The sequence below is a fragment of the Borostomias antarcticus genome, assembly GCF_949987555.1.
Source record: "Borostomias antarcticus genome assembly, contig: scaffold_62, whole genome shotgun sequence".
Taxonomy (NCBI): domain Eukaryota; kingdom Metazoa; phylum Chordata; class Actinopteri; order Stomiiformes; family Stomiidae; genus Borostomias; species Borostomias antarcticus.
Window position 1 is genome coordinate 310,733 of NW_028176112.1, and position 13,965 is coordinate 324,697.

Sequence of the window (13,965 nt, forward strand, 5' to 3'; positions counted from 1 at the left end):
CTTTTTAGAGAGATTCTTATACTGAGATCCATTCAACGGTATATTACCCTTGAATATGTTAAAAGCTAGCTCGCACAGTGCTAGTATCAATTCCTTTGATGCTGTTTGTAGAATAGACTTTCTCTCCCCCGGGCTAGCCTTTTGTAACATCCTCAAGAGAGGTAAATTACGTTTAATACGCTCCGACATGTTGAGTGATGGAAAGGTTAATATTACAAACGTTTTTTCTGAATATACACGGCTTGGTACGGGGCTAACAAATCAGTTCTGAGCCGGTAGGCGTCCGGTGTCGTGGTTTTATAGTCGATTAAAAGATAGCCGTAAGGTATAGAGGTTGCATCTTTGAATGCGTCCATAAAATAACGTGTATTACCGGGGTACATTTGGCGTGCCAATACAGAAATTTGCGAGGTATCTCTAGGATTTTTAAATAAAATCATATAATTGGTATTAAGGCTTATGTTTCTACTAGCAGAGCCCTGTACAAATATGTTTTGAATTAAATATAGAGCAGACAGGTTACGATGATGGACAAATTGTGTAAAGACTTTACCAACCTCAAGATTACTAGACGCCTCATTCATCATATCATCTAATATTAATAAACAATTTTTAGTTGGGGGCAGTAAATCATCATCATCTAACTTTTGAGGTAATCCTTGCACAAAATGAATGTTTCTTATTGTTAACAATCGGTCATATAGCGGTTGCCAGCAATCATATATGTATACGATATGATCAATTTTATGAGATATTAGACGATCGGCCTCTCGTAGTAACCCCTCCACGAAATACGTTTTGCCAGAGTTAGATGGACCGCTTATAATACATGAAAATGGGTGGGCTAGTCTAAAATCAAAATTGACATCATCCTTTAGGACGGATGATTGTTTTTCCATATTTAATAACCGTAGGGTAACGTTGTACCATCTGATAATAACACCCTCTTATTGTAGACGATTCTGAACTTTTTAACAATAGTCTGGTTCTTCAAAGTAAGGTTCTTTTTAACGCGTATGATATTTTCGGTGTGGGCTAAAAGATGTGTTGAATCATCACGTTCAGAAATGAACTGACTTACTAATTGCTTCAAGTTGTCCAATTTAATCACCTCTGAGTTGACGGCGTTCAACGTGATCCCCTTGGCCTTCATACAAACTGCACCACCAGAAGTGCGGTATCCATAAGTCTTTGGACCCCCGGAGCAAAACTCTATAATATAATCACCCTCCGAAATTTCATTTGTAAGATCACCTAAATACGGTCCTAGCGTTGGAGCCCAAACACCTGGCTTCTGTAAAAATACCACGCTGTCCGTATCACTGTATAATAATCGATCGTTCAATTTATCCATGAGATCATAGAGGGCTAATCTCGCATAAGCAGTTGTGAAGGCCCCTAAAAATACATTAATATCGTTAGTACGAGTCATAGTTCCGGATGTATTCACATACTGCAATAAAACGACGTCCTCTGAGACGAAAGAAAAATATTTGACATCCACACCCCGTCCAAAAATGAAACGTGAGAACTCTTCGGGGTCTCTTAACAGTACTGTGGTAGGCAAATTCTCTCTCATTGAAAAACGGCCCCATAGATTATTTAAAATTAATTTATTAATAGACCGTCGCGCATGGTTTAATGTAATATTGCTGGGATTTAAACTGATACCCTGTTTCTCACGATAATCGTCGATGTATCTGTCTTTATCTTCCTGGGTCACTACATTATCAGGATAACCGCTTGCTTCCTGCTTATATTTTAAAAATGTTTTAACATAGTCAGTAAATAGAGAATCAGATTGCTGGGGAAAATGCCATACTTCATACTTTTTCACCAATATATATCCTTTTTCTATAGCCTTCAATATTTCCAAGCTCACCCAGGTTCCTAATATAGCGCGCTCACCGTCATTATGATTACATTGTTTCAGCTGATTTAATTGGTCAGCACATTTGGCACACAGGGGAAACATTAATTTACCCGCCGTCCGATAAGGAAGCACTGGATGTAATAACCCTCTAGGTGGCAGTAGACGCGCTTTTATCAAACCAAAATAGTTCTCTATCGGTAGAAAATCTTTAAAAATGATTTCAGGATGGCCGGTAGGATATGTTTTTGTAGCCTGGCAAAACGGGTAAAGGCTCGTGAAATCAAAATATCTTATTTCCTCATCATCATCATATGAGACTTTATGATATAATTTATACGCGTTTGTCCGACCTCCAAAAAGCGCATCTCGAGGTCTCAGACGTTCCGGTATTTCATAGTTATTCATAAATGCTATAACGTTAGGGTCTGTCTGTTTCATTCGATTCCATTCACACTCCCACATTACTTCAACCGTTAGATTATAAACGCTCCTAAGAATTTCTAATTTATCGTTAAATCGCATGTGCAAAGCCCCATAAGAAACGCCTGATAATGGGTTGATACAGTTCGAGTCATATTGACAATCATGTCCGTGAAAAAAACATCCGTTGAATTCAAATGCATGGTTCTGGCCATTGCATTCATAAAAGCCATCGACATAGTATTGCCCAAACTGTGCCTCGCCCGTGTTTACCGCATGTTGTATTGGCACGCCTCGTGAATAGATTAGATATTCCAACCATTGGATGGAGACGTTTGAATGACTCTTATGCTGCGATGTATAACATCCATTATAAGTTAAAGCAATCGTATCACGGGTTAAAAAATTTGATTTAAATACATTCATACAACAGGAAGCTAACGTAGTGTAGTTGAACGGATCTACACCTGTACATTCTATGAATTCAGATCTATATTTCAAACAAGCAGCTTTCAATAAAATCACATCATTAGCACCATATTGTGATATCTGTTCTTGGAAGTCAAATATGTCGTGCTTCACACTGTCATACCAAATATCAAATGCAGCTCGGTCCTTATTGGACATAAAAGCGTAGCCATAATATTCACGAGAGGGGTATGGGCCTATGTAATATTCATTCTCTTTTATATTAAACTTGTGAGGAAAATAACCCTTGTCTTCACAATGCAAATTGAATGCGGCAGGTGTTTTTGCGAGTCTCATTGGAAAATGTGCATAGCTGTCAACATAGCGATGTTTAAATAAATTATCGTACATAAATATTATTCTAGCACCAGACAAAATCAGAGAGGGTGTAACATTCATTTTTGTTAATTCGGACAATAGCAAATAATTATCGAAGCCTGATGCATTATGCGCAATCCATGTATATTCCCTATATTTTAATACCCTAAAATGATTCAATAAATCACGCACACAACCATCCCCACGGGCACTAAACACTTGATCATTAAAAGTGATAGCATGTACATAATTAGCAATATGTCTACCATCCTCAAATCTTGTCTCAAAATCGTAAAATATTAACTTTTCATTGGGTTGTTTAGCAATCACCGGTTGAATAAAACATGAATGATTATTATCGGGCGACAGGTTTTCCGAACAAAATGGACACTTGCCTATAATACATTTGTGTGCCTTTGATGTTTTATAATATCGTCTGTTACATTCTTCACAGTATTTAACCATAGCGCAATGTGATGGAGATAATGACCCGTTTTTCATTGGTTGTAATAACCTGTGTTTATCAAAACAGAATTTCGATTTACATATACGCCTACAATCAATACATTTTATTGTCTTTTTTGGATATTTACAACAATCTAAATTATTACATACCCCGCATTTATAAATGCATTCATGAAATCTTTCATCATTATAACCTCTATGGCAGTAGGTACAAACATATGAGGTGCCAAGAAACCGGTTTAACTTTGTTATTAAATAATAGTGATTTTCATGGAGATATAGAAAAACGGTACTAACATTATGCTGGTCGGTGGTTTGGTATTTCAGTAATTCATGAGTTAAGGTTCTATGGAAAATTACAATCTTTATATTAAGCATTTTTTCAAATAAGGACACTTCATTAAATGAAATTTCATGATTTTCTGTGAAACCCAAACGATGGTGTAAACATTTTGCTACTTGCTCCAATTCATTCATTGTCTGTTCCTTATTTAGATAACGAGCTATACATATACTAAAGCATAGCTTGTTTCCGCTATTCATAGGAAAAAACAGCGATAATTTTTTTTTTTTAAGTAGTTCATTATGGGCTAGCCTGGCTAGTTTTGTCCGGCCCCCGCCCCCCTGTGACATAGCTATCGAACACGACAGTTGAAGTGATTCATCAGTTGGTATACTTTCATCACTTTGTAATATATTCTCAAAAGCCCTTACCATTAATTCTGGATCATAGCCGTTATCGGGTGATAATATTGATTGGACTGTGCCTTGAAAACTATCCGCCGTAACACGCATGTTTAAAATAGACCCCTCCCCCCCTATCCTTCTCGAGAAGGTTATTAGCGAATTCACCGTATCATGAATATGATTTACATAAGATACAATATCCCCCGCCGTAAAGCCTCTGAAATTAAAACGGCGGCTTAGATTTACACTATTGAAACGTGGTTGGGCTAATATTACATATTCTCCAATATTTCCACCTGACCGACGCAATGTAATTATATCATCATCGTTTAAAATAGGTGGTGAGTAATTATGGCCCCCCTGTTGTAATATCCCCCTAGCTTCAGTCAAACATGAATTAAAGTGAGAGACATCTGTTTCAGAGATAGCATGAATTGTATTAACAAGGTCCAAAACACTTACAGTATCACTCAATACACGGTTAAAATAATCACAAACTCCATCATCACATATGCGACGGGCTTCGGTCAAAGCATTATTAAAAAATTCTGGAATGTCAATATCCTCATCATTATCATTATCATATTCCTCAGATGATATTTCGTCATATCTAGGCCAATTAACAGCAGACATAATCAGACCTTTAAGAAAAGAAAACAAAAAAACAATCACATAATTTTCTCATCAAATCATTCATAGCTGATTAGTCTTAAAACAATATACGACGGTGTGGACTGACGTTGGCGCTGGGTCTCTCGATGAGCGGCAGCCGGTCGCTTGATCTGCTGAAAGAGGGAATATTCTCACGCTGCGCAGCCGTAAGATTAGCGATCGTCTTTATTAAGTCAGCCAGCTGTTTCCAATCAACCCCAGCCACACTATCGGTCACTGCCCCCTGGTTTTTAAGACGTTTTATAATATCTAAAAACTTGCGATCGTATAAAGTCTGGTGTGATGCGACGCTCGCATTGACGCACTGTAAATCCCTTAACACGCCTTCTATCGAAGCCAATTTTTCCGTCATGGAATTACACATAGCATCCTGACGCGCAATGATCTGTGTAAAGACGTTCTGGTATGCTCCTGTTTTTCCAATATCTTGGCTACAATTGTGTTTATTCCAGACGTGACAGATTGATCAACTGATGCGCAAATATCACGCGTCATTGATTTAAGCGCTGAGGACTGTGTATCTCCGGTAAATGACGCCAGGACAGCCTTCTCAATGGCCGATTGTAATGCAATATTATTCACCAGTACGTCTGGTTCAACTAGGCTAGAGGCATCCATACATATTGGCTCGTGAGGGGTTGCGTTGTCGTCAAAAGTAGGCTGTAGTGGAGATAACAAAATGTAAGGATTTACGGACAAAGCATCTGGATCTACAAATGATTCTGAGTCTAACCCGCCTCCGATCTGTGCAAACCAATCACTAGGGATTGTGGGATTAATGTCTTCCAAATTCGTACCACTTTCACCAAATATTTCGGCTATTAAGCGTCGGTCAATGAGATCACGTTCACCGTCTGTAATGAGAGAGAGAGAGAGAGGGAGAGAGAGAGAGTGAGGGGCAAGAGATCGCGAGAGAGGACGGGAGTGGGAGAAAAGGTGAGGGGCAAGAGATCGCGAGAGAGGACGGGAGTGGGAGAAAAGGTGAGGGGCAAGAGATCGCGAGAGAGGACGGGAGTGGGAGAAAAGGTGGGGGCAAGAGAGGGAGAGAGAGAGAGGGAGGGGCACGAGATCGCGAGAGAGGACGGGAGTGGGAGAAAAGGTGAGGGGCAAGAGAGCGCGAGAGAGGACGGGAGTGGGAGAAAAGGTGGGGGCAAGAGAGGGAGAGAGAGGACGGGAGTGGGAGAAAAGGTGGGGGCAAGAGAGGGAGAGAGAGAGAGTGGGAGCGAGTTATATAATGTTCTGTTGTAAAATGACTGTTTTTTAAAATCTAGCAAGAAAAAATACATCTTATTTATATTATTTGTTTATGCATATTACTTACCAATAGGCGTATCGTTAACACATACTGCCTCGTGATCCGCTGGTGGCCCTGGGAGTGACACGCATACTTTCCCGACGGAACGTCTTTTAGAAACCAAACCACGACGTTTCAACCGTAGTGGTTTATGGACCCCGCCCCCTCTGCGTTTCAGACATGGCTTAGGTCGGGTATTTTCGGAAGAAGTCTCAACCCCCGCTTTTCCTATATTATCACACACTGTTAAAACAACAGAAAGCAAAACGAAAAACCATGTTAGGTCATTCTTAAATATTACAAAAAATTATAGGCTATAATATAACCACCAAAATGTTTACTTACATCCATCAATAACATTCATATTGTGATGATCGTCCAAAAAGCTGTCCATCGTTTTTTGATGAAAATAGCAAGAGATGTACCGAGAGAGAACTCAAAAGTATTGAAGACCACGTGGCGGGCTCTGCTGAGTGAATGATGCCATACACACAATGAACCGGGGAAACTCATATTTATAGATCCACCCCATTCCATTCTCACCTTTGTAAGTGCTTCTTATCACACCCAGGTGGTGGGATAAACCCAGAGAATCTTCTGATCTAGTCTAGAGATGAAAAAGCCCCCGATCCCCTATTGCATTAGTAGGACTGAACCGGCTCCTATAGCTGACAATAATCTAATATCGTCTGGCCATACCCCCCTCCCTAATCATCTCACCCCACACACACACACACACACACACACACACACACACACACACACACACACACAGAAGACCCCAGTCACATACATACACAGAAGACCCCAGTCACATACATACACAGAAGACACAGTGAAAAAAACACACTAAAACCAGCCCCTCCATCCTTACCGTTTTATAATTGTGTATTTAAAACCATAAACTCTGAGAAAAAATCCTATCTCTAGTGACCGTACTACCACCAGCGCCGGTGCAGGACAATATTCTAATGCAGTCTGGCCTTAGCCCCATCCCTAACCATCTCACCCCAACCACGCACACACACACACACACACAAACATTCAAACACACACACCCCAGTCACACCTCACAACCAATCCCCATTCTATTATCAAAGGACATCAAACTCATTAGAGCACACCAGCCTCACAAACTCTCAGCCACGCACACACCTCAGACACACAGAACAGCAGCACACACACACACACACACACAGGGCTTGTCTGGGTGGGGGGTCAGCACCGGGGGATAGACAGGGGGGCACGAGTCGCGCCTCACAAACCCAGCCACGCACATACCGTCACACACAGATCACCATCCACGCACACACCTCAGACACACAGAACAGCAGCACACACACACACACACACACACACACACACAGGGCTTGTCTGGGTGGGGGGTCAGCACCGGGGGATAGACAGGGGGGGCACGAGTCGCGCCTCACAAACCCAGCCACGCACATACCGTCACACACAGATCACCATCCACGCACACACCTCAGACACACAGAACAGCAGCACACACACACACACACACAGGGCTTGTCTGGGTGGGGGGGTCAGCACCGGGGGATAGACAGGGGGGCACGAGTCGCGCCTCACAAACCCAGCCACGCACATACAATCTGTTATCTAAAGGACATCAAGCTCATTAGAGCACACCTCACAATCATATCAAACACCCACACACACCTCAGCCACACAAACCGACAGCCACGCACACACAATCTGTTATCTAAAGGACATCAAGCTCATTAGAGCACACCAGCCTCACAAACAATTCAAACACACACACATACCGTCACACAGAATACCCAAACACGCACACACCTCAGCCACACAGATCAGCAGCACACACACACACACACACACACAAAACCACCCCCCTCCTATTGTGACACACAAACCCCGGACCAGGTGCATGTCATAAAATACGTTTAATCTCATTTGCATATCTAATTAGGGGTCATAAATGCTCATTAATATTCAAAGTGCCCTCTATATTAGTAGTCAAGCTTTTTTCTTCTTTATAGTTTGTATACTTTTTAGTGCAGCACCTGCCCTACTCAGGCGTGGATGTGCGTGTTTGCATCTTTTTCAATCGTAGCTACAGTATGGGCAGGCCTTAGGTGGCCCGGCCCACTCCCAAAAGCGCTAGTGCCCCCCTTCCCGGCACTGGCACCCATAGTTTGAAAATTCATTAATTGCTCTATTAATTAGGCTATAGTATTTTTCTGTTAAATTAAAAATACTGCTTTATAGAAACAATTGTGTGTTTTTGTTTGACGAGGTTCTGTTATGTGAATTAGCATACTTACTTAGTGGGTGGTCTATACACAGTTACTGCTAGAACTGAGGAGTGGCACTTTAAAACTATTGCATGATATTCAAATGAGGTAAACTGATCAAAGGAAATGCTCCTGCAGCTCAGAGCATCAGTCGCTATGGTGGTTGTTCCTCCACCCTTTTTTCACAGTTTTGGTAGACTGTGAGAAACTGTAGTTGGGAGGAGAAGCTTCAACCAGGGATGCTGATCCATTGGTATCTAACCAAGTTTCAGTCATGACCATACAGTCTAGTTTATGTTCACATATAAGATCGTTTATGAGAAACGACTTGCCAGCAAAGGATCTGATATTAAGAATTGCCATTGACATGTTCTCTTGGTGAGGGGACTGGCTCGAGCTCCACTTTGTAAGAGGCACAGATATCAAATTGTCTGTGGATACTCTATTTGGTCTGTGGCTGGCTCTGTAGGTTCTCTGAAGAGAGAGGCATGGTCTAATCGTTTTTATATGCCTACCATTGGAAACATTAAAATCACTAAAAACTGTCAGATTGGAGTTACTTTGTTGAAAATACCACCCGATCAATTTGTGTGCACTGACTCAGGATAGGATCAGGATCAAGGTGAGATGGATCGGTAAAATTTTCAACACAATCTCAACGCCTGAGGGAATAAGCCATGTTCTCGGAGAGCAGCCGGTATGGGTGGAGACCAACACGTTATAGTAGGCTAGGCAACAAGTTAGAGATGAAAGGGACTCCTAGGTGAGCGCAGTAGTCCTGTAGCCAGGTGTGAACCCTTAACAGTCTGGACCATCTCTCAGCACCCCTTCAGTATGTAGGGAGGGGCCCAGAGATAAGGATCCGTTTTCCAGTGTCTAGCAGGGAACTTATTAGTGCTTTAAAATCATCCTTTAAAACTTCTGACTGCCGGGCTCTCATGTCATTTGCTCCTACGTGTAGGCTGATGGATTGGGCCTTGGTGTACTGTAGCTGGCTATGATGCTTTTGTGATGGAGTTTGTGATGGAGATCACGGACCTGAGCACCTGGGAAACAGTGAACTCCTGATGAGCCTCCAGATGCGGGAGAGATGTAATGGTAAATGGTAAATGGACGGCACTTATATAGCGCTTTTTCACCCTAGCGGCACTCAAAGCGCTTTACAATGGCCTCTCATTCACCCATTCACACACACATTCACACACCAATGGAGGCAGCTGCCATGCAAGGTGCTAACCTGCTCATTGGGAGCAATTTGGGGTTAGGTGTTTTGCTCAAGGACACTTCGACATGTGGACAGTTGAAGCTGGGATTCGAACCGCTGACCCTTCGATCATTGAACGACCCGCTCTACCAACTGAGCTACAGCCGCCCCATGTAAATGTCTCTGACTATAGAGCTGCCTAAATAATGCTGGAGGTGGTTGAGTCAGGGGGGAGGAGTGGACGAGGAGGAGCCGGCTGAGAGGAGGGGCAGGGGCAGGGGCAGGGGGCTGGGGAGGGGAGGAGACTGTGTGTGAGTGGGGGGGCAAGGGGGTGCGGCTTGCGCAGGCTGTGTTACTGTGTCATCTCCTGCCCCCGGGCGCGTTGTCTGCGCGGCAATGTCACCTCCTGTGATGATGTCATTTCCTGTCCCCGCCGCCAGGCCGAACGGTGATGTCAGCTCCCTCGCCGAACGCACGATCTCCAGAGGGCCTGTCCCCCACGTCCGTTGTTGCCAGGGGGTTAAACCTGTTGTTTAACTGAAACCTAGCCTGTGGTGGGAGGAAGTTGTTGGTTCTCCATCCCTTTCGCAGATTTTTCATGAGGAGGTTAGGGTTAGGGTTAGCAGGTTCGTGAGGAGGTTAGGGTTAGGGTTAGCAGGTTCGTGAGGAGGTTAGGGTTAGGGTTAGCAGGCGACCGGGGCTGGAGAGAAGGGCTCCCCCGTGTGAGACGCTGGTTCAGCTCACCGCCGACGTGAGATTTCTCTCACCTGACCACAGGCTAGGTCCATGTAGCTCAACAGGAAACCTTCCTTCTCCTTCACTATCTCCTTCAGCCGGTTCACCTCCCCTTCCAGTGCGATGATCCTGTTGCTCCTCCAGTCACACTGGGAGCAATGGTTGGGAGGCGGGGGGTCCTGGGGACAGCTTCAGTTAATGGAGCCGTTTGGCATTCATAAAATAAAATATGACCAGCAACAGGCTCAGGTGGACTCTGGGCTCCAATAAAAATAATAAATAATAAAAATGACTAAAAACATAGGCTACTGTGCAGAGAGGCTCAAGGCGAAACTTACAGGCAATGGCTCTCTTAAAAAGAGCCCGCTGCGTTAGACAGATGTTAGACAGGCCAGTATAGGGAACGCACGAGTCAGCGACAGAGATAGCAGCACGCTGTGTAGGGGTCTAGCTGGGAACGAGACTTACCGGCAAAGGCCCAACGAGTGGGCCTGCTGCGGTGGAACAACCTCCGGTAAGCATGTTTAAAGCAGATCTGGCACAGGACCGTGGTGATAGCATCCTGTTTCTGATCTTGTCCCAGTACTACGCCGTCCGCGTCACCATATCCGGTGCTGTTAGCAGCGTCTCCGTAGCCAACGCACTAGCTAGCAGTTTCCATTCCTGACCGAGACTCAGATCTAGCCTACTCGAGAAATACAAGCATCGGATTGATAAAATAATTACTATGTTCAAATAAGTACTGTAGATGGAAACCACCAATATTTAATAACAATCGCAAAGATATGGTTTAAAACTGGATTAAAACAACAAACTTTCAACAGCAAGAGCACAGCCAACCAGGAAGTGCAAACAGGAAGCCAATGAGTGGTAGGCCATTGTGTGTTAGCTATCTCTGTATCATCAGATCTTGAAAGCAAGCCCTGCTGCATAAGCATTGGAGTTTGCATTGTGGAGTGTTCTCCATTGGGGTAGGCGTGGAACCTCAACCTCTGCTACATCTTCATCTTCATACTGAGACTCAGTCTCATTCTCAACAGACAGGCATTCTCTTGAATAGAGGAAACAGGAGCACACATTTGAACACTGACACACATGCAAATTAGATTTATTTTATGTTGGCTATGAATACAGGTTTTTAAGAGTTTGCTGTAAGTTAAGCGATCTAGGGATAAAGTGATGTTCTCCTTGTTACGTTCCCTTTGTGGACCTGCGGGTGGTGCTTTTCCCCTTGTTTTTTCTTTCTCTCACAGGTAAGCCATCAGGTGTGGGTGATTGGCCTGATGGTGATTGGCCCAGGGAGCTATAAGAGCGTGCTGGTGCCATTGAGCTCTCTCTTTCCTCGCCTACCAGCAGCCCTTTTTTTCTTGCGTTGCCATTTTTGTTATTTTCTGTACATTTTCATTACACAGTCCATACTACACTACACATACCCGGATGCAATTTATACTGATAACTATTAGATTCTGTAAGTGATCATCTTTCTCTTTATTAAATGTTATTATTATTGTTCTCCATGTGTGGTCTCCCTTTTTCTACTTTTTCCTGAGCCAAGCAAGTGTAACATCCTATTTTTGGTTTTATCTTTTGACACCACATTCTGTGATTTTGTTTGAGGCTGTGAAATGAGTGTGAGGAAAACAAATGTTTGAGTGCTGTAAAATAATCGAAAATAATTGAGAGTGTACTACAGAAATGAACTAAACAAGGCAGGTGTGAAAGCACCCTCAAGTGAAGGATTCAGTGATTGATTTGAACCATTCCATTGCTTTCCCCGCTACTCTACTTGTGCAGTGGAGATCAGTGGGTAGATTTTGGTGTCCTTCTTTATTTTGGTGTGCTGGGACTACTGCCTCTTATGGTGCCAACAGAGAAATTCAGGTCAACATTCAACAGGGAGGGAGGGAGTGATAACCAGACATGCCATACTAGATGTGCTGCTTACAGCCACGCACAAAAATGACCAACCAGACAGATTCTTTTTTATTTTTTTTCCAGCAATTGGCTAGAAGGCTAAATAGAATTCATTTTGGACCCTGGAAGCAGCTTGAGAAAATGATCTCAATCAATCAACAGAAATGATTCCCAAAATTCCAGACTATCCCTTTAAGTGAAAATGGAGATGTATTGGCTGTATTGTGCATGCATACTGTATCTAGTCTACATGTTTTAACATTACCAAGCGTGCACATAGAGTAGCCTGACCGCATCTAAATTAGTTAACCCGCATATGTTTAAAACGGCAATTATTCAGTCGAACAGGAACTTCATAACAGCCCGCAGTATCAGACACCCTTTCATTGCAAGATAATTGCAACAATATCACCATTACATTGGATGAGAGCACCGGTGCTTATTCACATCACGGATAATGAAGCTTGTTGACAACAAATCAATGAGCATTGTGGACGGTAAAGTGTTGAGGTCAGGTGAGGTCAGGTGAGCTGCTGGGGCGCTGAAGTACTGTAATGAACTGGAGCGGCAGAGTGTAAACGGAGCACGCTGGGTCTTCCTTGTGTCACCACGGTATTTCATCAGACCACTCTTTGGACTCTGGCCAGCATAATGGCACACAGCTGAGCGATTGGAGGAAAGTGGCCAAACAATTAGACTGAGCCTCAGGGTCTTTGACACAAGTTAGCCTCCCAGGGATCAGCCTAATGAGAGCTGCGCCATGGCTGGACTACCTACGTTCTGTCACGCAAACAGTCTGGTAGACCACAAAGGGTTTCATAAAGGTTCTTTGGTTCTCCTCATCGGAGCCCTTTGAAACACTCCTTAAGAACCCTCCCTTGTTGTGGTAGATGCTGATGTTGAACTTCATCTTCTGACAGGGAAGATGTTATTTAATCAACTGGGTTAATGACTAGAAGAGGAAGCGATCTTCATACAACAATATTTCAGTTCTTGTTTGTGTTGTCTCTCGAAAAGTAACGGGAACAGGTTGGTGCCTTCTGCTCTGTCTCCTAGCAGAACTGACCATGGCACACACACAGTAGATCCTCACTGTCTCTTACCAATTGGGCTCTGATTATTGTCCACTTGCAGACTGCACCTACACCAAGCAAATCTGTAGGCATACTAGGCTACCTCATGGGGGGAGGGGGGGGGGTCCGTAAACTAATTAAAGTAGTGGAACAGATGGTCCAAGCTCAGCCGGAGAGGGGGCGGAGAGGTGGGCTGGACATGCCTGGACAGCTGTGGGGGTCTCACATGGTAACCAGCACCCCAGTATTTCCCTGGGGCCAGGTTCTGCCCTGAATAACAATAATCCAGAATTGCATTGTTATTGTATATATTGTATATGTATAATTATGTTTTTATTTTTTATTTTTACAGCTACAGTAAGAGCTCACTTTTTCCAGTTTGGCCTTGGTCCAATTATTTTCCTACTGAACATAGGAAAGCTGGAACGGTTTCTGTACAGGAAGACAATTGTCTGCCGCAGCTTAGAGGCTAGTTTATCTACATGAAACTGGAAAGAGAGTTTATCATCCAACCACAAACCACGATATTCCGAGAGTACTCCGTGACTCTCAATATGCAGGCCATATTG

The 13,965-nt window shown here is 43.3% G+C and overlaps 2 protein-coding genes across 2 annotated transcripts in view; both read right to left on the minus strand.

Annotated features, from left to right (window-relative positions):
* LOC311328831 (B-cell linker protein-like) overlaps positions 1-10,931 on the minus strand; it is a gene marked incomplete at its 5' end in the record, with an annotated part of 36,162 nt that extends 25,231 nt beyond the window's left edge. Inside the window, 2 exons of the mRNA XM_084462736.1 lie at positions 10,442-10,558; positions 10,878-10,931. Coding sequence (XP_084318862.1) covers positions 10,442-10,558; positions 10,878-10,931 — 171 coding nt within the window. The remainder of the gene's footprint in view (positions 1-10,441; positions 10,559-10,877) is intronic.
* The window catches only part of LOC311328820 (mitochondrial adenyl nucleotide antiporter SLC25A24-like), a gene marked incomplete at both ends in the record, with an annotated part of 358,532 nt that overhangs the window by 61,221 nt on the left and 283,346 nt on the right, over positions 1-13,965 (minus strand). The gene's annotated exons all lie outside the window — the stretch shown is intronic.